Source organism: Stenella coeruleoalba, assembly GCF_951394435.1.
Source record: "Stenella coeruleoalba genome assembly, chromosome: 5".
NCBI classification, from domain to species: Eukaryota; Metazoa; Chordata; class Mammalia; order Artiodactyla; family Delphinidae; genus Stenella; species Stenella coeruleoalba.
In genome coordinates this window covers 77,623,820-77,650,752 of record NC_137150.1, presented here as the reverse complement: position 1 = coordinate 77,650,752, position 26,933 = coordinate 77,623,820, and the positions used below count along the sequence as shown (strand labels likewise).

At 41.3% G+C, this 26,933-nt stretch overlaps 2 protein-coding genes across 2 annotated transcripts in view; one reads left to right on the top strand and one right to left on the bottom strand.

Annotated features, from left to right (window-relative positions):
- Window positions 1-1,524: 1,524 nt before the first annotated feature.
- FBXO40 (F-box protein 40) lies at window positions 1,525-7,056 on the top strand (the record flags this gene model as incomplete). The annotated part of the gene is given in 4 exon segments (XM_079922918.1): window positions 1,525-1,547; window positions 1,549-1,576; window positions 2,471-4,366; window positions 6,776-7,056. Coding segments are annotated over 4 exon segments (2,163 nt in total), but the record flags the coding sequence as incomplete, so codon positions are not given.
- Window positions 7,057-8,355: 1,299 nt separating this feature from the next.
- The window catches only part of HCLS1 (hematopoietic cell-specific Lyn substrate 1), a 29,546-nt gene continuing 10,968 nt past the window's right edge, over window positions 8,356-26,933 (bottom strand). Inside the window, exons 5-14 of the mRNA XM_079922152.1 lie at window positions 25,607-25,717; window positions 22,967-23,021; window positions 15,933-16,043; window positions 15,215-15,270; window positions 14,353-14,422; window positions 13,538-13,749; window positions 13,014-13,118; window positions 12,288-12,513; window positions 12,076-12,150; window positions 8,356-11,876 (exon numbers count right to left, since the gene is read on the bottom strand). Of these exons, the coding sequence (XP_079778278.1) occupies window positions 11,740-11,876; window positions 12,076-12,150; window positions 12,288-12,513; window positions 13,014-13,118; window positions 13,538-13,749; window positions 14,353-14,422; window positions 15,215-15,270; window positions 15,933-16,043; window positions 22,967-23,021; window positions 25,607-25,717 (1,158 nt within the window). The 3' untranslated portion in view covers window positions 8,356-11,739. The remainder of the gene's footprint in view (window positions 11,877-12,075; window positions 12,151-12,287; window positions 12,514-13,013; window positions 13,119-13,537; window positions 13,750-14,352; window positions 14,423-15,214; window positions 15,271-15,932; window positions 16,044-22,966; window positions 23,022-25,606; window positions 25,718-26,933) is intronic.

The window sequence follows — 26,933 nt, the reverse complement described above, 5'->3', positions numbered from 1 at the left end:
TTGACCCTCCCTTGTAATGTCTCCTCTCTGTCTCATCTTGCCTATTTCTACTGTCATCAGTCTCACAATCTCAGCCTCCATCATGTTCTCTACATAGCAGTTTCTAACTCTAGGTCTTTCCACTCCATTCTTCCACTACTACTGGTTAACACCCCAATTACAATGGTAAATGGTTCCTTACTGAGTACCAAATAATTCTAGATGCTTGAGCCTAGTATTTATGAATTTCTGTAAGTCCATAATGGGCTTTTCCCCCTCAGGAGTGATCTGGAATATGGCAGGAGCCTACCTGAATGTTAAATTGTATGTTAAAAGATCAAGTAGCTAGACTCTTGCATCCAAAAGATGTGCTCTTTGCCTGATCCTATTCTGCTCCATCTCAGTCCTACCCTCACAGCTTTTCCACTCTGCTCAGCTCCCTCTCTGTCTGATTAATCTTCTAGTTAACCCTGAAGCTACTGATGGTCAGGCTGACTATTAGGGTATGAGGTATCCCTCTATAGCCTAAGAGGGATTCTGGCGTGATCCCTCTTCCACACTTATAGTGCATGAGTCAGATGGGGAATGTGTTAAGAATGTAAATTCCAGGATACACCCTTCGCTCAGGTCAGGGGTGCAGCCAGCATCTATAGCAGTGTTGTCCAATAGAGTAGCTATTGAACACTTGAAGTGTAGCTAATATGACTTGAGGAACTGAATTATTAATTCTAGTTCATTTTGATTAATTTAAATTTAAATAGCCACATGTGGCCAGTGACTACCATATTGAACAGTGGGGATCTATATATTTAACAAGAATCACAGCTGATTATAATGAACAATAGTGTTTAAAGCCACTTTAACAAGCAGTCCGGGTGACCCTTATGCTCACTTACTGGTACATAGTAGGTAATCAAAAATGTTTGTTGAATGAATGGATGAACAAATGAATACATGAATGAACTAGCATACAATTCCCTTGATATTTAAGGCTGTCTCTTCTAAAAAAGAAAAGTTGAGGGGGATTTTTCCAGAGGAAAAGAGGCTAAAAAGATTTAACAAACAAATGTAATAAATTAACCTTAAAGGGATCCTGGTTCAAAACTGAGTTGTTTTTTAAAAAGTACAGAAGATATTTTGGAGATAATTGGGAAAATTTGAATATAGACAGCATGTTACATGATATTAGAAAATTATTTTTAGTTTTCTTAGGTGAGATAATGTTACTGTAGTTACAAAAAAAAGTCTTTATTCTTAGAAAATACATGCTGAAGTACTTACAGATGAAGGGTCATGACATCAGCAACTTATCTTCAAGTGGTTTGGCAAAAAATGTGTGTGTGTGTGTGTGTGTGTGTGTGTGTGTGTGTGTGTGTGTTGAGAGAGAGAGAAAGTGAAAGGGGCAAAATGTTAACAATTGTTGTATCTAGGTAGAGTATATTTGACTGCAAAATGTGGGCCAGGGTGGTGGAAGAATACATGAAGTCTCTTTGGCCCCTTTTAAAACAGATAAAATACTTTTCTTACTAATCATTCATATTTGTATATTTATATTTTCCCCTAGAGTTACAAAGCAAGAAGAAATTTGGAAGCTATGGTAAGTACCAGGTGCTTATTGGAACTTTACCTCTCACAGGTCCAGGTCTGGCTTCATTTAGCCTGTAGCCCAAGCATCTGGCAGATTTATCCTTTTGGTCTGATGATATATATTGGCTTTTTGCCGAACCATAGATGCTAGAGCAGAACCTAGAAGAAACTGACACAGAATAGGGGGAAATCATAGACCTGAGAAAGATCTGTGAGCAAAGATTTTTAGTAACACTTTACACATGAAAAAGCAAAAAATCCAGGTATAACCTAAATGGCTAACAATTCCTTCATTCGGCAAATATTACTGAGTGCTTACGATGGTCCAGGCCCTGTGACAGGTGCTGGGGACCAAGATGTGAACAAAACCAGTCATGCCCCATGTCCTCCCAGCATACCCCCTAGTGGTAGTTGGTTAAATGAATGACAGAACACTCATTCTGGAGTGTTACACTGCCATTATGAAGAAAGTTTGCAAAGAAAAATTAATAAAACAGCCTAGACATGTCATAATAGCAAGTTAAAGCAGAATGCAAAATTGTATTCATAGTATTAACTGTGTCATATAAATCCTCCACAACCCACAACTCAAAAATAGCAATTGTCACCTTGTAGCCCATTACTTTCACCTTTGTTTTTTTTCTATTCTCAACACAGCTAATACATAGAATAAACTATTGGGAAATAAAGAGAAGAGTATTGATAGCTGTTATTTCTAGATTGTGTGGGATTATGAGTATTCTTGCTTTCTTCTTATGATTTTCTATATTTTTCAAGATTCCTACAATAAACATGAATAAACAGGAAATAAGTCAATTAAAACGTAAACACTCACAGACATGCATAGAGCTTCTCTTCCAGCAGTCATTTGTTTTCTCTTTCCCCTTGCCTTTGGTGTCTCCAGCGTAGGGCGCACAGGCCTCCACGAGGGCAGCACAGGCACTGTGACAGATGCTTCAACCGTCACTGCCACATGCCTATGGAGCCTGGTGTCTCCTGCCTGGTGATAAACTGCCACCTGTCCTGCGGTGCTACCTTCCACATGTGCAAAGAGGCAGAGCACGAGCTCCTGTGCCCTTTGGAGCAGGTTCCGTGCCTCAACTCCGAATATGGCTGCCCCCTTTCCATTTCCCGTCACAAGCTGGCCAAGCACCTGCAAGTGTGCCCCGCCAGCGTGGTCTGCTGCTCCATGGAGTGGAACCGCTGGCCAAACTTGGACTCTGAAACAGCCCTTCACGAGAACATCATGAAAGAGACCCCCAATGAGGAGTGCTTGGACACAGCCCTGGCCCTCCAAGACCAGAAGGTCCTCTTTAGATCTCTGAAAATGGTAGAACTTTTCCCAGAAACTAGAGAACCCATGGAAGAGGAACCTACCATGAATGGTGAAGCCAGTTGGAAGGAAATGGAAGGAGCGGTGGGTGGGGCAGATGCTGGTTTGGTAACAACCACCAACGGAGAGGTGGCAGAGCTGAGTCAAGAAGAACGAGAGGTATTAGCCAAAACCAGAGAAGGGATGGACCTAGCCAAGTTTGACAAGTGGGAAAATATGTTCAGCAAAGAGCATGCGGCCTCTGCTTTAACGAGCTCATCAGTGAGCAGTGAGAGCAAGAGCAGGGATGGCCCAGAGAAAGAACAGATTTCCAGCAGCAACAACATGGTAGAAAAGAGCGCTGCCAAAGGGAAGGAAACACAGGAAGACCAGAAGCAGCAGGAATTTCATGAAGCCATAGAAAAGTCAGGGCTTGCCCCTTGGCAGGATGGTGTTCTGGAAAGACTGAAAACAGCTATGGATGCAAAGGACTATAATATGTATCTGGTGCACAATGGGAGGATGCTTATTCACTTTGGTCAGATGCCTGCTTGTACACCTAAAGAGAGAGACTTTGTTTATGGCAAACTCGAGGCTCAGGAAGTGAAGACTGTTTACACCTTCAAAGTTCCCATGAGCTACTGCGGGAAGCGGGCTCACCTCAGAGACACCTCGTTGAGTAGTAGGCCAGGTGAACACAAGGCAGTAGATACTTTGGATTTAGGGATCACTGTGGAGGACCTCCCCAAATCAGATCTCATCAAGACCACCCTGCTGTGTGCTCTGGAAAGAGAACTCAAAGGTCATGTCATCTCTGAATCCAGGAGCATTGATGGGGTGTTCATGGATTTTGCTACACAGACATACAGTTTTGAGCCAGAACAATTTTCCTCCAGGACGGTGCTGGCTGACCTTCTAACCACTGCCAATCTGAATGGGCTCCATATGGAGCTCCACAGTGAGTGTGTGACCAGGAGACACAACAAGAGCAGTTCTGCCTTTACTTTCACTTGCAACAAATTCTTCAGGAGGGATGAATTTCCCCTACATTTCAAGAATGTCCACACAGACATTCAGTCATGTCTCAATGGTTGGTTCCAGCACCGATGCCCCCTTGCCTACTTGGGATGTACCTTTATTCAAAACCATTTCTGTCCCCCAGGGAAAAAGGCAAAAGTAATCTACAGTCAGGAGCTCAAGACCTTTGCCATCAAGCCGGAGGTTGCTTCAGAGCTGAGTGAGGGAGGGAACAACCATCTCTCAGGCCATGAAGGAAAAAACCAGAATTCTCTAACCAGCCTGCCCCTGGAGGTTTTGCAGTACATTGCTGGGTTCTTAGACAGCATCAGCCTATCCCAGCTCTCCCAGGTGTCCGTGCTGATGAGGAATATCTGTGCCACTTTGTTACAAGAGAGAGGGATGGTCCTCCTGCAATGGAAGAAGAAGAGGTATTCCCATGGAGGCACCTCGTGGAGAGTTCACAGAAAGGCAAGTAAATAGTCATTCACTTATTCATTCATTCAACAAGTATTTACTAAGGGCCTTCTGTGCACCAAGCCATGTGCTAGGCACTGAGATTGTACTAGGTTACCGGGAATAAAGCACAGTCTATGAACTCAAGGCTGTCAGCATAGTAGAGGAGACAGACCCATAAACATAAAAATGGCAATACAAATGGTAATGCCTATTTATGTATGTGTCCTGCATGTCTTCCGTTTGCTCACATGATCCATTCTCCATCGTGATCTGTCCCCCAGGAGGCTGATCTTTATAGACTAGCTTAACCAGCTCCCCTGCCCTCCAGCTTCCAGTTGGGCTAATCTAACGGGAGTGTATCAGCAGGAGATGGTCAGGAGGGAGAAGAGTGAGGTTGACATGGTTATTCTTCTGGCTTCCTTCCTGCATGCATTCTCCCCTCCATGACATTTTGCACTGGCCATGTCCCTCCAACTGTATCTGATATCTGATAGGTTACCGATTCTGGGTTCCATTGACTTCCTTCCTCCCTTTCAGGCCTAGGGTAGTAACACTCTAGATTGTTACTAGCCTGGGTTTTCTATACCCTGCCCACACATTTGTATATCATTCCTTTATAAAATTCTCTTCAGATTACCCAGTTTGAGTGTGCCATCTGTTTTCTGCCTGGACTCCAACTGATACAATATGCCAACAAATTCTCCTCAGCCCTATGTCAACCAATTTATTTACAAACAAGTTTTGCCCCTGTTGAATTCATTTTGAAATTCTAAAATAATTTGGTCCACTGATTTCCCCTGGTTCAAATGCTTATTTAATTCTTTTAAAAAAACTCTGCTGTATAGATCAAAGAATCTTTCCCTTTGGAAAAACCTCATCCCCTTTTCCCAATCAGGTTAGGCTTGCTTAACTGTATAAGTTCTATTGGCTTGTACTCTATAGAAGTGAAACTCCCAATTTGTCATATCCAAGGTGCCGTAGCACCATAGCATCCTCTCTTATGGTACATATATTGGTAATGTGAATCACAAATTTACGATGCCCATTTAGGTCAATAATTCCAAAATCTCACTGTTGAGTCTCTTCCCAGTATGTGGGTATATGCAAACTGGTATTGGGGAGTTAGGAGATGTTTACATCTATTTTTATTATGTCTAAAACATCTTGCATATTTTCTATTATTTATTCCCTGAGCAGTCTTCTTCAAAAAATAATTATCAGACTCTCCCTCATGAATTCATGCTTGAGTCCATGCCTGCAATCCATGTGTTAGATAATGACTGCCAACCAACCATGTGTTAGGCATAAACATGAATGAGACTAAGATCCTGCCTTTGGGAATTGTATTGCCAAGATACAATGTATCATTTAGAACTACCTAATATCTTCCTCTGTAAAATCAAATGCAAATAATTTAAGTTACATACTAGAAATTTCATTATTTTTTGGCTCACATTTTTTCCCAATTCAGTGATTGCTGACCACTCTTAAATATCATTTGGGACAAACTAATTTCCTTATAGATCACAGGATACACTAATAGATCACAGGATACACTTTTCTTATATAGTAACAATGACAAGAAACTGAGGGTGAAATGATCAGGTTGAAGGATATCAGATTATGCCTACCCTCATAGGCAGATTTTAAAACTAGTGGCTTTGCCACCACATCCTAGGTGGAAAGGCCCACCGGGATTTGAGTGCCAGACTTCTAGATTTCTCCTAAGGTTTCTGTTCTACTGAGACTCTTATTAGTTAACATACTTTTAGTTTTAAGTAATAGAAAACCAACTTAACATGACAAACAATAAAGGGAATTTATTGGCCCATATAACTGAAGAGTGCAAAGGTGATGGCTTCAGGTATGGCTTGATCTAGCAGCTCAAAATGCCCCCAAATGACCTTTTTACTCTCTATTTCTTATCTCTACTTCTTCGCTTGTGGCTCCACTCTAAGACACAGTTCTCGCTTCGTGGTCCCTGCTGGCTGCCAGAAGCTCCTAAGACTGTAGCTTCCAAGTTCAAGCACAGAGGGGAAAAGAGAATCTGCTTCTTGGTATCACAAACAAAAGTTCTGGAGTAGAGTCTCATTGGCACTGGTTGTCCTGATTTGAACCATATGTCTATTCTAGAACTAACCACTGTTCCTGGGGAGGTGGGGGATGGGGGAAGGGTATATGTCAATAAGCAGATTGGTGTTAGTCATTTCCACACAACACATGGCTGGCTGGGATGATTATCAGTTGGAAGGGGGATCTAGGAATTGGATGCTGGAGAAAGGACTAACAAATGTATGCTGCAGCCACTAAATACTCTCAGGAATCTAAGAACAGAAAGGCATTTCCCCACACTGTTCAAACAAAGCTGGCCTGAGGGTAACACCCCAGTGTTTACTTTGGAACTTCTCTCTTTCCTCATAGATCTGGCAATTCAGCAGCCTCTTCTCCAAAATCAAGGGCTGGGAGTTTAATGAAGTTGCCTCCATGTCTGAGCACCTGAAGTCCTGTCCTTTCAACGTTGTAGAACACAAGACTGACCCGATTCTTTTGACCAGCATGTGTCAGCCCCGTAAGCAGGCCTCAGAGACTTTAGTCACAACCTTTAAAGCCAGACCAAGAGGAAGACACACCTACTAAAGGCTCAGAAGCCACCCTTCTTGGATTCCCACTCAGGGTTACTGAAAGTTCGACAGAGTTTGGTTTTGAGGACTTCCTTCTGTAAACTGCAAATGTGCTTATCTCGGTGTTTTGGAACATGCAAATGTCCTTCAAAACCTGAGCAGCTGCACAAGGCCGAAGAATTTCCTAAGCCATGGCTTGTATAACTGCTATAGTGCCATACTGATAACTTATTTCCTCCCTCCCCCCACACTCTTTTTCTAAAATAAATCAGTCTGTGAAGTATTTTAAATAGGTGACTTGAGGCCATTTGGAAGATGAGATGAGAGAGCCGTGAAATTCCATAACCAGCACAGGCCTGTGCTTTTGTGGAGAGCTTTTCAGTTTATAAGCACTTGTAATGATATGGAGCAGGCAATGTAGGGATGGGGACTGACATGCCTCCCAGGGCACCCAGGGTGAAGGGCACAGTTTGAAATTTCTGGAGCTGGGGTTGTCCTGACAGCCAAGTCCAGGGCTTTTTTTAGTTGCCCCACTGCCTCTAAGCCCAGACAGTCCAAACAGCCCGAAAGAATAGAGACCTAGGCTAAGCACAACAGCCTCGAGGACACCAAAGGCCAAAGGATGAGAGGTAGAAATGAGGTCCTAGAATGAGATTGTTGTATAGAATCCTGGCAACATATAGAAGGACAGCCTTGAAAAATGAAGAAGAATCCAGAGGAGATATTATATTTATGGAGAAAATTAGGACCAAAAGCCAGAGCCTACTTTCAAACATTTTAATAGTGACTTGAGAGTCAAGGTTCTTTTCCTCTGAAAATTATATTCTCCATCTGGATTAGGGAGAGCACAGGCACGGGCCAGCACCACCCTGAGCTAAGTGAAATGATCACGAGACACTAACACCAACTTCAGTGTCATGTCAGAATGCACAGGGTAGCCCAAGGAGACCTCGCATTTGGAAAAGTCCAGACAAGGCCCACTGCAGCTCCTGTGGTACCAGTCGCCAGGTCCTAGACATCACTTGAGTACCCCATCGGGATTCTTGAGAAGGAAGATATCTGAACATAGTGATTCCCTGTAATTGCTCCTACCTATTGCTGGCCATGACTGCATTCTGTCAAAAGTGCGTGACACTTCTGGGTTTTGGTAACAAATAGTTAAAACTTATGAGAACAAAAGTAAGATAAAACTACACAATAGAAGCTGGCATCCCTTAAAGCAGGGTTTCATGGAACTACTGACATTTTAGACTGGATAATTCTTTGTCATAAGGGACTGCCCTATGTGTTATAGGATGTTTAGCAACACCCTTGACCTCTATCCAATAGATACCAGTAGCACCCCTACAGCTATAACAACCAAAAATGTCTCCAGACATTGCTAAAAATCCTCTGGGAGCAAGATCGCTCCTGGTTGAGAACAACTGCCCTAAAGAATGACATGCCAATGGCAGTAAATTAGGATAAGTTTGCTTTTTAGTACAGCAAATTCTTATCTCACATAGTTATCTACAATGGTCATGATTTCATGCAGCTCTTCTTTCTTTACCAAATAGGTTTTAGACACATGATGATTTTAAGTTGGGAACCAAATGGAGATGGTTTGTTTGGTGTGGCTTCACGTCCCTGGGTCACAGTGCAAAAAGTATATCCTATCAGCTCTCCAGGTATAGCTGAAGCCAGGAAGGCTGAGCTGTTTATCTTAACCCTAACCCTAACCCTCACCCTAGCCCTAGCCCTAACCCTAACCCTCTCTCTTTAATTGATGCCATTTTCCTAGCAGTCCTCAGCGAGTGAGAAAGAAGGGAAAAGGAGGATGGGCATTGTGGGGGAGCAGAGAACAAAGAATTTAACCAACAACAACAAAAAAGAGTCTAGTCAATATGAATGTTTGTTATTGCCTGGGTTCCCCTCTGAACATGGTTCAGAGCTGGTATAGATGAAGTAGATGACACCCCTGAGAAGAGTCAAGAAGGCATTAAAGCAAATCCCAGAGTAGAAGTATGCTCATCTTCCATTATAATGTGCCACTTGGTACTATTGAGTAACGTAACTCTATTTTTCCTAATCCTTATTGTTTGGTTTATATTTCACATTTGTATATAAGGCGCCATTTTCTAAAAAATATAACTAGAATGTGAGCTAAGATTTTATTCAGTGAAGATGAATAACTGCGACAGCTAAGCAGTGAAGTGGGAGAAAAGGAACTGATCCAGGGTTCAGTTCCATGTGTTTTGAATCTAGTCCTTCCTATATGGAGGAAGAAAGTTCTGAAAATCCATTTTGGGTTTCTTATTTTATTAGAAAAAGAAAGCAAGGGGAGCTGTAGACTAAGGGAGGTGAAAATCCGGGGCTAACATGAGCTACAAGAGAAGTATAGAGAAAGGAAGAGAGCAGAGGGCTCTTCCTTGACATTCTGGGCAGCCCAGGGTGCAGGAGGGCATTCAGGAGACTAACCGCACTGCTCTGTGGGCCCCACCCTTCCAGGCACGCTTTACTTCCCCAGCTGCTGCCTTCAGCACAATATTGAGCTGATCAACATCATCAAACACATTTTACAAGGTATCTAATTGTATACGTTGCAGGAAACCAGAGTATTGCAGGTATCCACTGGCCTACACAATCAAGCACATCTTATGGTGAGAGGGCAACTGGAGAAAAAGGGAAGCCTTTTAGAGAGATGGTGGATTAGACAGATGATTTGATTAGTGGGATGAAGCTGTAGTGAACAGCGTGAGCAGCAAGCATCACCTGAGAGAGGCAAGACAGCTAGACACGGCTTCAGATTAAGAAGCAGCTAAGGAGAGTGAAAGGGGACTGTGGACCCAAGAATAAGAGCCTGGACAGGGAGGTGTCTGCGAGCAGAGCCCTTGAAGAGAATCACCACCAAGAAAGTCAGTCCAAGTAGAGATCAGCCAAATGTGGAGGGCGAGGTCTATAGAACTGAGGCAGAAAGGACTTTATTGCCTTAACAATATGAGGATCTGGAAAAGAAGTTTCTGTCTTATAATGAAGGGAAAAGTGAAAAGCAAGGTGGAACTTGGATGTAAGAATAAAACCACTGCAAAAGTCTGATCTATGTGTGATGGCAGATCAAACTGAAGTGAAGAATGAGATTGTGTATATCTAGTGTGACTTACCTCTATACACTGGAAACCCCAATGTCTCTATAGGCAGAAATAAAAGCTGCTTTTCACTCTGAAAGTCTAACTGGGTGAATCTTATAAGTGAGGTGTAGAGACAGATGCGTGATTCACTGGCATAGAAGTCGCTGTGAAAACAAAGGTGTGTCTTGAAGAAAAGCCAAGGAATGAGCCTGAGGGATGCAGTGCTCTAAGCACATGGACAGCTCACCACTGAACTTTTAAGGACTTTTATAAAGTCCTGCAGCAACTATGGGTCTCAGACACCAATCCTAGCTCTTCCTTGATCCCACTGTCTTCTCCATCTTTGAAAGCTGAATCCAACTTCAGATACTGGTTATAGCACAGACTTCTATTTTCCACCAATCAAAGATCCCCTATACCAAATCCCTGACTTTCATTTCGATTTGATTTTGGTTTTGCCTAGGATCTCCTATTCTGGACCTTGCCGAGCCCAATGGCCTGGGGGTTAGAATAAACTCACCGTGTCCTGGCCTTTCATTCTCCCTCATCCCCATACTTTGCTTGGTGATTTGCTTTTTGCCTATCACTGGCCGTCCAAAGGTCCTCACTTCTTCTCCTATCAGCAGCCTCAGCTCTGGACCACACAGAAACTTTATGAGCTTCCTCAATCTACCTTCTTACATGACCATCGATTTCATTCATCCAGCTACAAGGAAGCCTAGACTTTCTCTAGCAGAGGCCACTCTCACTCTAAATCCTCTTAACACCTCATTGTTTCTTTAGTTTTAGTCTTTTTCTCTTAGCTAAATCTTTTCCTCCTTTCTTTCCCCTAATTTGTGCTTTTGCCTCAAGAATCATTATGCATGAAAAGAGTGTAGTCATTACTCCCAGGCAGAAAGTGGCTGGCCTCTCACAACTGCTGAAGCCAGCAGAAGTTGAACTGTCTTATCATGGACACTTCCTGGCCCCTGTTCCCCTACCTTACTGCCATTCCCCAGGCCCATCTTGTTTTGGACTGGGTATCAGTAGAGTCTAAGGAAAGGGCATGGCCCTTGACATCCAGGGTGCAGAGTGATGGGCAGTGGAGGAGGGAGTTTTCTGGATACCCCTAAAAGATGGGAGGAGGATTGGAGCCATGAGAGTCAGGACCATTGAGGGCTGCATAAAAAGTACTATTTACCTCAGAATAGAGGTGAGCCATGGTCCCACTATATTTCCACTTTAGGACTGAGCAGAGAAAAGATTCAGAGATATTTCTGCAGAGAAGGAAAGTGAGCAAACAGCACAACCAGGAAATATAAACATACCTTCCCAGGTAAGCAAACCAGGAAGCTCAGAGTTCACAAACAAAGGAAGGTAGAGTGGGGGTGGGGGTGGGTGTTAGAGGGGGGATTCATGGGGAAGGAGGCAGGACACAAGATAAACATCCCTGAGATCATCTAGGGTATCCAGGATAGACAGGACACCGAGGGGAAGGAGACCTCCTTCCTCATGCTGTCTCTGCCCCAAACCCTAATGGAGAGGGAGAGACAGTCTGTCTAGAGCTTCAGGCAACTCATGACATCCTGTCAGACACTGGCAGCAGAAATGGAAAGCGGGTGGAGGCAGAGCCACTTGGGACAAGGGAAGTCACAGTGCAGAAGACACACAGCCACAGTTACTGGAGGAGCGTGACATAATTTGCAGGGAAGAGTCCAAAGTGGCCGTGGCAACGTCCCCGCCACCAGCCCTCATCCACCATCTCAATGTCAGTGATGATGTCATCTGGATCAAAGGAAATCTCATCACTTCCCTCTGGGGAGAAAATTGACAGGATATTAGGATGGTCAGGCAGGAATCCCTCCACCCCTGTGTCCCCTTTAAACCTCAGGAAGGGAAATAGGCCTGTTCTTGATACCAAGTCTGGGCCCTATCCTGACCCCCAGAATCCATCCCCGTTCTCATGTATCAAGGGCCTCCAGGCACCAGACCCCTCAGGCCACTCCCAACCTACCTCCTTGGTAATCATACAGGGCTACAGCTGAGATCCCAGCCCCAGCCCCAGCCCCAGCCGGGCAGCCTGATGATCCTGCATAATAAGAAATATGAATATGGTCTCATCAACATGGAAAAGGAAAACAGACAGGTCCTTCTGTGTAATGGGGGAATTCTCCCTCTTCCTCTCCCCTACAGCTGACCAAATCCAGGAGCTGCCCCACCACTCACCAGCCAGAGTGGAGGAAAAAGAGGGATCCTCAGGCTCGAGCACATCTTCATAGTCGCCCTTTGGTTCCTCATCTGGCTCATGTCTGTCCATTTCCCCAACATCCTCATAGTCATTCTCTGGTTCAGGCTCGGGCTCAGGCTCAGGTGCTTCTTCATACACTGGCTCTTCCTCCATCTGGAAGCCTTCTGGAGTCCTGGGGGGCAGAGCTGGGGGCTCCTCGTTGTCCTGAGAAGAGACAGTGTGAAGCAGGGTGACATCTGTTCACCAGGAGCTGCCTCTCCAAAATCTCCCAATGGAGGACTGCTAAGACCCCACCCATCCCCATGCTTCCATTCTACCCTCCATCCTTGCATCCTTCTAACAGTCTCTCCTAGGGAACACAATCTTTCATCCCTCTTCATTCATCAACCTCCCACACCCATCCACTCAAAGCACCTACCAAAAGATGATAGAAGGGAAGCAGAAAGCAAGTCAGAATCCTTGGAAGACCAAGAAAACATTGAAGCAAAAGCAAAAGCAAAAAAAAAAAAGGTGAAAGATGACAGCTAGGATGACTAAATATCCTAGTCTTCCCAGGACTGGGTGATTTCCCAGAATATAGGACTTTCCGTGCTAAGACCAGGATAGTCCCAGACAAACCAGGATCATTGATCATCCTGTACAGTCCACCTACTAGGACATGAGGAGATGGGGAAGGAGCAGAGAATCTTTGGGGCTCTGCTTACCTCTGGGGGATTCTGCCTTGGGGGCTGGGTAGGCACTGGTTGTTCCCTACTGGTTCTCACAGGCCCACGCTCTGATGACAGACAGCTCCCTGCTGGAGGCCAGGCCTGTGGAGGATGAAGCAACTTTCCAGTGAGCAAGAAACTTCCATCTTCTCTCTTGTACTGACCTGGAATACCCCTTCCTACCTCTGCCAGTTCAAATCATCCATTCCTCAAGATGGGCTCCAACCTGAAATGACAGCTCCTTCCTCTTGTTGTTGCAGCAGTAATTGACTGCACTGGCTGGTGACCTATCTTCTGTTGTACTATGTAAATCTTGGTTTTTTTCAGCTAACATTCTCATATGTATATATGAAGCTTAATTACACAATCAGATTGAAATCTTCCTGAAGACAGGGATAGCAACTGTAGACTTTGCCTAACACAGGGGAGGCCTGTGCTTTATTTTCTAAGAATACAGACCCCTTAGGCTCTTGTCTGGGCAAGGAATCCTTGACGTGGATCCCGAAGGGCCAAACACTTACCTCTGAAGAGATTTTCTTGGGCAGTGGGGCTGACACCACCGGCTCTTCCATAGTGGCCACTGGTGGCTGAGCCTCATGGCTCATCTTTACCAAGGCCTTTCTCTCCTGTTGCTGCCTGGCTTTCTGTTGTGCCTTCTCCTCTTCCTCCTGCTTCCTCTTTTCCTCAGCCATGGATTCAAATTTTGCCTTCAGCCCACGGGCGCCACTGGAAGCTGCAGACACAGGCAAGAAAAATTAGGGTTGTCTTGGGTTGGAGGTAGGGGAGTGGCACTGGAATGAAGAAGAGGAACCAGTTAAATATCCAAAGAAGAGCAGGTAGAGAGGGGACTCATGGAAAGGGAGGTAAAGAGGTATCAATGAAGGAACAAGGGGGTTATAGGAGGATAAGGTAACCCTGATGCCTAGATTTCCATACAGCCAGGCCATGTGATCTCAGACTCTTGCCCTTTTTAAATCATAAGGCTTGTTCTCCTAACCTGCATCTTCTCTGTCCACATTTCTTAAAGCTGTATGCCCTCTGGCCACCATCTACCCTCTATCCCCCATCCAAAGCTCCTTTCCTTATGTGTTCTTCCCAAATGGCTCCCTCCCTTCCTCCCTCTGTTCTCTGCATACAGTTTCTTCACCAGTGTCACTCAGATATCCACTTAACCTAATTTTTTCTAGGAGAGCAAATCTGGGAATATGAGGGTAGGGGTCAAGTCTACCTCAGCTAATCTAGGTAGGTAAAGGCTTGGAATAGGTAGTCTAAGAAGAAAAAAGAATGAGAAGGGAGAAGAGGTTGAAGAGCACAGAGAAAGGGAATTAAAACTTACCAGCCTCTATGGGTGTTGTCTTCTTATAAGCTGTGGTTGGGGCCTCCATTTCATTGAAACCAACAGCGCTCTGCAGGTAAGAGAACAGTATAGGTAGTGGTGGGGACAGGGAAGGGAGTGGTAATAATCCAGAAGGCAGTAGTCGTGATTGGGTCACTATAGGAGGTCTCCCTAACCTTTTGATGCTTATAGTTAGACAGGGTATTCAAATAGTGCTGTTTTGTGGCAGAGAGAGGGGTAAAGAAGTTCTAGACTGGTGGGATTAGCTCCCTTTTTAAAAAGCTCAGTGTTCCTGGAATCTCACATCTCTAAGTCCAGTTGCCTGGAATGCAGGAGGGTCTCAGGCCAGTACATGAAGAGGTGTAGGGGACGACTGAATGGAGTGGGAAGAAATTATTGATTGAGTTAATCAATGCCAAGCAATCAATGAAATTTCGAATATCTTTTCCTGGAGTTTTTCTGTTTCTCTGTCTCTCTGCCTCCCTCCACTCTCCTTAGTTAAAGCTCAGGCGTCTGGGACTTCCCTGGTGGTCCATTGGGTCAGACTCCATGCTCCCAGTGCAGCGGGCCAAGGTTCGATCCCTGGTTGGGGAACTAGATCCTGCACGCATGCCGCAACTAAGAGTCCACGTGCCACAACTAAGACCCGGCACAGCCAAAATAAATAAATATTAAAAAAAAAATCTCAGGCTTCAGAAGACATGCCCTTTAGATGCTGAGGGCAGTCAATGGAAAGAGCAGGACACCAGGAGGACAGTGCAGGGCACCTAGCTTTGCCCATCCTTTTTCCAGCTTTGCCTCTCACTCTTCTCCATGTACTTCAGGGAACCATTCTCAAGACACTAGTGTTCTGGTGCTTTACCTTATCCACTCGGTCCTTTTGGATGCCATACTGACCACCAAAGCCCTTGGCATAATCTGCAGGATGGAAAGGTCTGAGAGTCATAAGAGGAGTTAAAATGCTAGAAATGTATGGGAAGAGGGAGTGGGAGCAGTGAGAAGGAAGACCAGAAGACAGGAATGAGGAAAAGAGAAAGATCAATGAGAAAGTGTGAAAATCAGATGATAGAGAGGCATGGGTGGGAAAAGATGAAAAAGGATGGGGAGAAAAACACTTGAGAGAGAATGGAGGGATGAGAGATGGGAAGAGAGAAACAAAAAGAAAGAAGTGACAGAAAAGGGGAAAATATACGGGAAGAAACAGGAAAAATTGAAGAGCGCCCCCCAGCCATCCCCTATGTGTCCCAGGGAAGAAGGCTTTCTCTCTGTGAAGCAGAGGGGCCTCTAAGACTCACAGCCAAATCACCCTCTTGTCATCACCCGGCCTGTCTATCTTCATCCCTTTCTCAGTGATCCCTTTTCTTTGGTCATCCTCCTCTGTCCTGCTCCTTAGCTTGCTGTTTTCCCCTCCACCCCTGTTGGTCTCCTCCCAGCTACCCCTATATACGTACACTTACTTTTCATCCCACCACTTCCTGCATACCTGCCCCTCATATTCTGGGTCCTCCATGTCAGCCTTCAGGGACAGAAGGAGGGCTCCATGTACCCTGTGACCTCCCTCCTCTCCAATCCCAACTTACCTCTTTGGGATTCGTGTTTCTCTGTCTCTCCCTTGTAGTCATATCCCAGAGCTGCCTTGTCCCGTTTGTCCTCCTCTATCCCATAACGGCCACCGAAGCCATGAGAGTAATCTATGGTGGAAGGAGCAGTCATGAGAGCTCACTCTCAGCCCACGGGGAAGTGCTGTGGAAGAGAAGAGTCAGGAGGGATGGGTGCAGGGTGATAGGGGCCCAGGAAGAGAGCGGGGCTTGAATACTAGGAAATGAAAGAGAAATGTTATTCTAAGCAACTTCTATAAGCTTTAAACAATGTTCACTCTTTTCCTCTCCTCCCTTACTTCCATTTCAAGATGAGAAGATCATTTGAATTTTCTCCCTTCTTCAAGGAAGGAGAAAGTATAGAGAGTATAGAGGAGAGACTTCCAGAAAAAAAGAGAGATGCATATGAAATATATGCCTTTCCCTAATCTTATATAAACACTTAGCAACGTCAGAAAAATAGAGCAATCTCTCTTTTTTTTCTTTTTTAAATAGTGAATCTCAAAAGAAAAGAAGAAAAAAATTCCTGGCTCCAGAAACAAACAGGTGAATCAAAACAGCTAACATGATGGTAATTATGAGCTGATATAGAAAACCCAACCTGTTTTAAGTCCCAAATTTAGTGCCTAGGGATTAGGATCTAGGGTCTGGGGTTCTACTTCCTATAAGAACAGGTGGCTGGAGAGCAGGTTCTGCCCACTCCTATAAAAGAATTCTAGAAAAAGCCTACTTACCTGTCCAGGGAAATAGTGAGAGGAACTGTAGGGTTCTTTTTAGCATTTAGAGAAAGAAGTTTTACCTATGAGACTTGGAAACTCCAAGCCTACACCTGAAGGTGTGGGATACAAATATCCAGTTTCATGCTACTTATATCATACAGAAATTCTAAGCTGAGAAATTAATTGAATACTGATGTAGGAAAATATATACCGCAGAAACAGTAAGCATCAGAAGGATGGCATGAATATGAGACAAAATGGACCCCAAGACAAAATGCATTATAAAAGGTAAGAGAGACATAACTCAATGATAAGAGTGCAACTTGTCATTCATCAGGAATATATATGCTGGTATAAACCTATTATCAGAATCAAAACTCATGAAGCAAAGCAGAAAGCAAAATAGACAAATCTATGATCATAGTTGAAAATTTTAACACTCTTTTCTCATTATTAGTAGAAAATTTCGACAAAAAGAATCTAAAATTATAGAAGGCCCAAATAACATTATCAAGACCTAAGTGACATTTACAGAATATTGCACCCCCAAACTGCATAATACACATTTTTTTCCATGCACATATAACATTCACCAAGATAGACCACATGCTTGTCCTTATAAAAAGTTTCAATACATTTCAAAAGATTGGAACATGAGATAACATATCCTCTGATCACAATAGAATTAAATTAGAAGTTAATAACAATAAAATTAGAAAATTTCCCCACTACCTAGAAAATAAGCAACACACTTCTAAATAACTCATGGGTCAGAGAAGAAATGAAAGGGAAAATTAGAAAATGTTTTGAACTGAATGAAAATTAAAATATGCATGACTGTGGAATGTAGCAAAAACAGTGTTTAGAGGGAAATATATAGTTTTAAAAGCCCATACAGTAAACAAAGGTTTAAAATCAATTATCTAAGTTTTTACCTTAAGAAGCTACAGAAAGAACAAACTAAACCCACATTAAAATGAAAGGAAAAATAATGAAGATAAGAACAGAATTCAATAAAATTTTAAAAACAAGTAAATAATAGAGAAAATGAGCAAAGCCAAAAGATACTTCTTTGAAATTAATAAAAAATAATACTGATGAATCTCTAGCAAAAATAATTAAAAAGAGAAAAAACACAAATTAACAATATCAGAAGTAAAAGTGAACATATCACTATAGATCTTACAGAGGTTAAAAAGAAAATAAGGGAATACTATAAATGAAGTTATGCCAATATATTTGAAAATATAGATAAAAATGGAAACATTCCTTGAAGAGCACACTATACCATAACTTAAGAAAGACTGAATAGACCTGTATCTATTTAAGAAATTGAATTCATAATAGAAAACAAAAATCATAAAGAAAACATGGTCTATTACTATTAAAACCCCTAGAACTCAGACAGAAATAAAGGCATAGTTTCTCTGATGGGAAACTTCTCAACCCAGGGCACATAAAACTCTCATAAAACAAATATCCCTTTCCCCCCACTGAAATAAATTTGCAAACAAAAATTACAAACCATCAAAAAAATAAATAACCATGAGGGAAAACAGATTAACTGAACAGAAGAATTAGCACCCTCAAGAACTGCAAATAATATAACAATGTGAAAGAAATTATAAAATGAATACTTTAAAAATAATTAAAGAGTTAAAGAAGGGTGAAAAACATAAGGAAAGCAATAGGGCATTATGGAAAAGGAATCAGCAGATTTTCTATAGAATCAAAGGGAACTTGCACAAATGAAAATACATGAAATAAAGTTAAAAATTTAGTGGACAACTTAAATGATAATTAAATACAGCTGAAGGGAGAGTTACAGAACTTAACAAAGATCCAAGGGAATTACCCAGAATACAACACAGGGAGATGAAGAGATGGAGATAGACAAGAGAAATTAAGAGACATCAAGAACACAACTTATCAAAATTTTTGGATGCAGTGAAAGCAGTGCATAAGGAAAAGCAATGCATATATTAGAAAAGAAAAAAGACCTAAAATCAACAATTTAAGTGTCCACCTTAGGAAACTGGAAAAAGAAGAACAAATTAAATACAAAGTAAGCAGAAAAAATAAATAAGAATTGGAGCAAAAAAATCAATGGAATTAAAAACAAGAAGCCTATAGAGAAAATCAAGGAAACCTAAAGCTGGTTCTTTGAAAAGATCAATAAAATAGATAAGCCTCTAGTCAGACTAACAAAGAAAAAAAGAGAGAACATAAATTACTATAATATCAGAAATGAAAGAGGCTATATTACAACAGATTCCAAGGAAATTAAAAGGTAATAAAATAATACTATGAACAACTTTATTCCCATAAATTTGATGACCAAGATGAAATGGACCAGTTCCTTGAAAAGACACAACTGCCAAAACTTACACAAAAAGAAACAGATGACCTGAAAGGCCTATATCTACTAAAGAAATTGAATCAATAATTAATAATCTTCCGAAACAGGAAGCACCAGGCCCACATGTGTTCACTGGTGAATTCCACCAAATATTTAAGGAAGAAATTATACCAGTCCTCTGCACACTCTTTCAGATGATAAAAGCACAGGGAATACTTCACAACTGTTCTATAAGGTCAGCATTACTCTAATACTCAGACCAGACAAAGACACTATAATAAAAGAAAACTAGAGACCAGTATTTCTCATGAACACAGATTCAAAAATCCTCAACAACATATTAACAAATCGAATCCAACAATGTATAAAAATAATTATCTACCATGACCAAGTGGGATTCATCCTAAGTATGCAATGATGGTTCAACATTTGAAAATAAATTAGCATAATCCATCACATCAACGAGAAAAAAAGAAAAATCACATGATCATATCAATAGATGCAGAAAAAGCATTTGACAAAATCCAACACAATTTACAATAAAAATTCTCAGTAAACTAGAAATAGAGGGGAAATTTCTCAACTTGATAAAGACTATCCACAAAAACTCTACAGCTAGTATCATACTTAATGGTGATAAACTTAAAGCCTTCCCACTAATATCAGGTACAAGGCAACTATGGCCTGTGTCATCACTCCTTTTCAACATTGTACTTGAAGTCTTTGCTAATGCAATAATGCAAGAAAAAAAGTATGTAGACTAGAAAAGAAGATACACAACTGTCTTTGTTCACAGATGACATGACTGTCTATGTAGAAAATCCAAAAGAATTGACAAATTCTTGAAACTAATAAGCAATTATGGCAAGGTTGCAGGATACAAGGTTAATATACAACAGTCAATTGCTTTCCTATATACAAGCAACAAATAAGTGGATTTTGAAATTAAAAATACAGTATCATTTACATTACTACCCCAACAAAGAAATGCTTAGGTATAAACTTAAAATATGTATAAGATCTATATGAGGAAAACTATGAAATTCTGATGAACAAAATCAAAGAAAACTAAGTAAATGGAGAGATATTCCATGTTCATAGATAGGAAGTCTCAATGTTGTCAAGATGTCAGTTCTTCCCAACTTGGTCCATAAACTCAGTGCAACCCCAATCAAAACCCCAGCAAGTTATTTTTTGGATCAACAGTTTCTAAAGTTTATATGAAGAAGCAAAAGACCCAGAATAGCCAACACAATACTGAAGGAGAACAAAATTAGAAGACTGACACTACCAGACTTTAAGACTCACTATGAAGCTAAAGTAATGAAGACAGTGTGGTAGAGGTGAAAAAATAGACAAATAAATCAGTGGAACAGAACAGAGAGCCCAGAAATAGACCTCCATAATTATAGTTAACTGATGCTTGCCAAAGGAGCAAAGGTAACACGATGAAGACAAGATAGTCTTTTCAACAAATGGTGCTGGAACAAGTGGACATCCACAGATTAAAAAAACAATGAATCTAGACACATGCATTACAAAAATTCTCTTTTCACAAAAATTAAATCAAAATGGATCATAGACCTAAATGTAAAATGCAAAACTATAAAACTCCTAGAAGATAATATAGGAGAAAACCTAGATGACCTTAGGTATGGTGATGCCTTTTTAGATACAACACCAAAGACACAACACATGACAGAAATAATTGATAAGCTGGATTTCACTAAAATTTTAAAAACTTTTGCTCTGTGAAAGACAATGTTAAGCAAATGAGAAGACAAGCCTTACACTGGGAGAAAATCTTTGCAAAAGACACATGTCATAAAGGACTGTTACCCTAAATATACAAAGAATTCTTAAAACTCAACAATAACAAAACAAGCAACCCAACTTTTTAAATAGGTCAAATATATTAATAGATGCCTTGCCAAAGAAGATATACAGATAGCAAATAAGCATATGAAAAGATGCTCTACATCATATATCATCAGGGAAATGCAAATTAAAACAATAATATAACACTACACACCAAATGTGTGGTGTGTGAATGGCCAAAATCCAGACTACTCACAACACCAAATGCTGGTGAGGATGTGGAGCAACAGGAACTGTCATACATTGTTGGTGGGAATGCAAAATGGTGCAGCCACTTTGAGTGACAGTTTGGCAGTTTCTTACAAAACTTAACATACTCTTACCATAGGATCCAGCAATTGCACTCCTTAGTATTTACCCAAAGGAGCTGAAAATGTAGGTCCACACAAAAACCTGCACACAGATGTTTATAGCAGCTTTATTCATAATCGCCCAAACTTGGAAGCAACCACTATGTTCTTCAGTAGGTGAGCGGATAAATAAACTGGGGTACATCAAGACAAAGGAATAATATTCAGCAAAAAAAAAATGAGTTATCAAGCTACGAAAAGACATGGAGGAAACTTAAATGCATATTACTAAATGAAAGAAGCCAATCTGGAAAGGCTACATGGTATATGATTCCAACCATAAAATATTCTGTAAAAGGCAAAACTATAGAGACAAAAAAAAATCAGTGGTTGCTGAGGGATGAGGGAGATGAATAGGCAGAGCACGGAGGATTTTTAGGACACTGAAAATACTTTGTATGACAGTATAATGATGGATATATGTCAGTATACTTTTGTCCAAACCCATAGAAAGCACAACACCAAGAGCGAACCCTAAAGTAAACTATGGACTTTGGCTGACTTTGATGTGTTAGTGTAGAATCATCCTTGGTAAGAAAAAAAAAAGAAAGAAAAAAAAGTACACACACACACACCATTCTGGTCAGTGATGTTGATAATGGGGGAGGCTATGCATGTATGGGTGCAGGACTGTAACTTCCTCTCAATTTTGTCCTAAATCTAAAAAGTTCTGAAAACATAAAGTCTTTTTTAAAAGAGAGAGAGAGATGGAGAATTAAAAGTTCTAATATACATCTGAGTTCCAGAAGAAAGAATAAAAGAGAAGAGAGGAGAGACACTACCTAAAGAGAAAATGCCCGAGAACTTTTCATGTTGAAAGTTAATTCTCAGGTTGAAGAGGAGCAATAAGTCTCATGTAGAATAATAAAAATAGATCAACACCTAGATATAGCCTGATGATATTTCAGAACATCAGAAACAAAAAGAAAAATTTTCATGAGACAAAACAAAAACAGAGAGACAAGACATGTTACGTACAAAGGAATGATGATCAGACTAACCCAAGAGAAATGCCATAGATGATGGAATAATATCTTCACCACGATGAAGGGAAAATAACAATGAAGAATGGAGCAAAATAAATTTTTTTTTCAGACAAAGCCTGGGAGTTCTCTCATAGACTCTCACTGAAAGAATTATCAAAGGATATACTCTAGCAAGAAGGAATAGAAGAAGTAAGGAGGAAACAATGAAATATTATAAACAATGATGAGCTAGTAAACTGGTAAATATGTTGGTCAATTTAAATAAGCCTTCACTTAGTAATAATAATGATTAATTTTTGTGGGGTTTAAAAACAAACACATGTAATCGATATACTAAACAATTGTTCAGTTGGTACAAAGACTGTAGAACGTAGAAGAAATGTAATTAAATTATTCTTCATTTCCTGTGTTACTCAGGAAGAAATAGTGATTAATTTAAAACTTAAGCCACAGATGCACATTAAAACTTAGAAATAACTTCCTAAAATAAAGGAGTATAATATCCTATTTTTGATCCATTAGAGGGGAAATGGGACTAAAGAAAACTTGACCAAGCTCATAGAAAGCAATATAGGAGAAAAAAAGAAGCAAGTACATGCTTGGATTTAAAAATAAAATAAAATAGCAGGTAACTGGGCCATGGAACTAAAGGGAGTTGACGATGGCTGTTGGTAGTTGAAGTCTGGGTAGTCAGGTTGCTAAGGCTGAAATGCAGGGTCCTTGCCTTTCTGAGATGCGTGTTTTTCCACTTCTCCTTTGTAATCAAAGCCAACGGCTGACTACAGAGAAAAGGAGAGAGAATTGATTAGAGTCAGAGATGAACATTTTCTCCCGCTCTCACTTACCCTTACACCTATAGCTCAGCCCAGGGGTTAGTTATAGGGGCTCAGAGCTGAGTATGGGGGTTCAATGTAGAAACAGACAGTACCCTGACAGGCTGGTGTAAAGGCAGTGTGCTACAAACCAATGACCATGGGCCCTGGACACAGATAGCTCTAGATCCAAACCCCAACCCCACCTTTCCTATTTGTAGTTGTGTAACTTTAGGTATGTCCTTTAATATTACTAAGGCTCAGCCTCTTTTTTTAGTTTTGTTTTTCTTTTGGCCATACGGAGGCATGTGGGATCTTAGTTTCCTGACCAGGGATGGAACTCGTGCCCCCCTGCAGTGGAAGTGCAGAGTCTTAACCACTGGACTGCCAGGGAAGTCCCCCTTGGGCCCTTTAAATATGAAATGAAAATAGGTATACCTGCCTTATTAACCTCAACTGTAAAATGATTCCAACTTATTTGGGATATTGTGAGGACTAAATGGGGCAAGATACATAAAGTGTGGGCACTCAGTAAATTAGTGTTTTTCTTCCTAAGTCTCATGAAACTAAAATGAGATAATAGCTAGAAAACTGCCTTTTAAACTATAAAGCAGCACTGTGCACATGTAAGAGATATCATCCTATACTGACTGATTATACTGTGCCTCTTCTCTTTCCTTACACAACAGTGGAAACGCAGAGATGTAGATTTTGGTGGGATGAGAGGCAACCAGGAGAATCTGGATCCTAGCTGCTTTGGGACAGGATATATTGGTAAATATCTAACCTAGCTATGTCCCCATATGGCTCAGTAATAGGTCCCTAAGCAAGTCTAGATTTTGCATTTTAAAAGTTATTAGTATGGGACTTCCCTGGTGGTGCAGTGGTTAAGAATCCGCCTGCCAATGCGGGGGACACAGGTTTGAGCCCTGGTCCGGGAAGATCCCACATGCTACGGAGCAACTAAGCCCGTGGGACACAACTACTGAGCCTGTGCTCTAGGGCCCAAGAACCACAACTACTGAGCCCTCGTGCCACAGCTACTGAAGACCACACGCCTAGAGCCCATGCTCTGCAACAAGAGAAGCCACTGCATGAGAAGCCCATGCACCATAACAAAGAGTAGGCCCCGCTCGCCACAACTAGAGAAAGCCCATGGGCAGCAATGAAGACCCAATGCAGCCAAAATTAAATAAGTAAAATAAATAAATTTATTTTTAAAAAAGTTATTAGTATGTATTGTTTCTTGATTTACAAGACACACTGATTGTTAAGGTGATTCGGTTTGTGGCTGGTGAGGCAGGAATTGAAAGAAAGAACAGTGAAAGATTAGGCAAAGGCAGTAGGGGAGCCAAGAAGGAAGAGAAACTGCACCCTGATTAGAGACCATTACGTGCTCCATATTCCATTACTGCTTTTAAAAATTATCCTCTGTGCTTTTACTTTACCTTACAGTATGCTTTGAACTTTTCTGGGTTTTTTTACCCCTACAATTCAAATAACACTCTAACACTTAGCTTTAAGGATTCAGGCCTACTTATTAACGGCTGCAGGTTAAACAAACAAACAAACAAACAAAATCTCAGCTAGCTGTGAAGGAAATGTCCCCTCTGTGTGCTGCTGCAGGGCAGAGACACTACTCTGCCCCATAAAGAATGAGCTCAAAGAATCTGATCTACTAAGGTGTAAAAATGAGAACATGAATGAGTTATCAATCGTACTCTCCGGACCACTCTATCGTCTGTAATCATGCTGTCCTTTTTCTCTTTCTCTCTTTAAAACTATCACTACTTTTTGTACAAAGGAGTCTTTAAAACACCTGGACTTCAAGGAGTTAGTACTAAGTCCTGTGAAAAGTAACCTTCACTTTCTAAAAACATTGTAACCTTAATTAGTTGTTTTATTTGATTATTTGCTACCATTGTAATAATATTTCAGCTGATATGTCTGTTTTCCTGAAAGGCATAAATATTTATAAGGCTTTCATATTAGACCAAAGGAGGAACTTTGGAATTTCCTCTTCTCCCTTCATGCGTACAGGTATGATAAAACCAATGGCTTAACATAGCACAGGGAGATCAGCTCGGTGCTTTGTGACCACCTAGAGGGGTGGGATAGGGAGTGTGGGAGGGAGACGCAAGAGGGAGGGGATATGGGGATATATGGTATAGCTGATTCACTTTGTTATACAGCAGAAACTAACACACCACCGTAAAGCAATTATACCCCAATAAAGATGTTTAAAAAATAAACAAATAAATAAAATAAAATGCAGGGGGAAAACAATAAAACAATGGCTTAGGGATTCCTTATTCAGAGTTTGGGAGTCTTTGTCTCTTTTAAATTAACACCTTTCAGGTCAGCATGTGGCCTCCAACAGCGGCACCAAAGAACTTGCTGAAGCGGGTGTGGGAGCCATCCTCATGATGGACCCTCCGTGAGGCCACTGCCCCATCTTTCCACAGGAGAAGCACAGACCTACATTCAAGGTGATTGTTGGTAAGTCCCACATGATCTGAGTTGGGTGGCACAGGGAGAGAGTTGTCACTTACCTTGTCTGCCCTGTCCTTCTCCACTCCGTATTTGCCCCCAAAGCCTCTGGCAGCATCAGTCTGGGAAGAGTGCTTCTCCACCTCAGCAACATACTCATGGCCCACAGCACTCTGAAAAAAATCAAGATCGGAATGAGTGAGAAGATAAAAATGACCATGAAAAAATAAAATGATCAGAGATAGGATGGGATGTAAGAATACAAGAAATTCCACTCTAGGTCACACAGATAATCTCTGACGGAGTGCCAAGGAACGTGTGATGGGAGAGCAAGATGACTTTTTCTGGAACCTTGCACATCCTGACTCTTCTTTAATACCACTAGGAACCCATCATTTAGGAAACTCCCATAGGATGGGTTGGGAACCAGAAGGATAGAGACTACATAGACAGGGAAGTGTTTAAACCACTGCTTAAAAAGAGGGTGAAACATGGGCTTTGTGCATCAAAATAGAAATGAGGGTAGTTACTGGGGAGACACCTAAGGGGACTGACTAGATGCCATAGCCCGGATTGAATATTTAACACAGCCAGGTGCTTTTGTTCTGGACCTTTGTTCCTACACAACCATCAAAGTTCAGAAGTGCAGCCTGGGCCCTAATATTAACAGTGATTGACTCTTTATACCAAAGGGGGCTGGTAGACAACACCGTGAGTAGTCCAAGATGGCATATAATTTAACTGTTTTTTATTCCCCTCCACTTTTTTCTCCATCTACCATTTTCTACTTGGTTTTGAAAGGTATGTCTCTTTTAATATTTGGATATGGATGCTTTAATAATCTTGGAATTGAATAATACTTCAAACCAAATAGTGATACCTTGCAGAGTCTCAACTAAGAAGAAATTAGAAAGTTTCTTCTTCCTCCTGAATTTCTGATTCCATGCTGGGATAAATATTAATACAGAGATGGATGTGAAACACTGCCCTATATGAGTTCCTGGGAGCTCATTTTGCAGTGTTTTTGGGTCTGTGTAGGTCAACTTTGTTTGCTGAGTTCAGGAATGAATGACTGCTTATCTATTTTACTCTTTCCTAGGAATTCTGTGGGAGAATACAATGCCTACTTTGCACTTTACACAATGACAGAAGGGTGAACTAACAGCTTTCATTAAATTGCTTTTTCTCCTTGGAGATTAACTCTTTTTTCTGATAGGAATATACCTCTATCTTTTTTTAAAATTTATTTATTTTTTATTTATTTATTTTTGGCTGCATTAGGTCTTCGTTGCTGCGTTCGGGCTTTCTCTAGTTGCGTCAAACGGGGGCTACTCTGTTGTGGTGTGCCAGCTTCTCATTGCAGTGGCTTCTCTTGTTGCAGAGCATGGG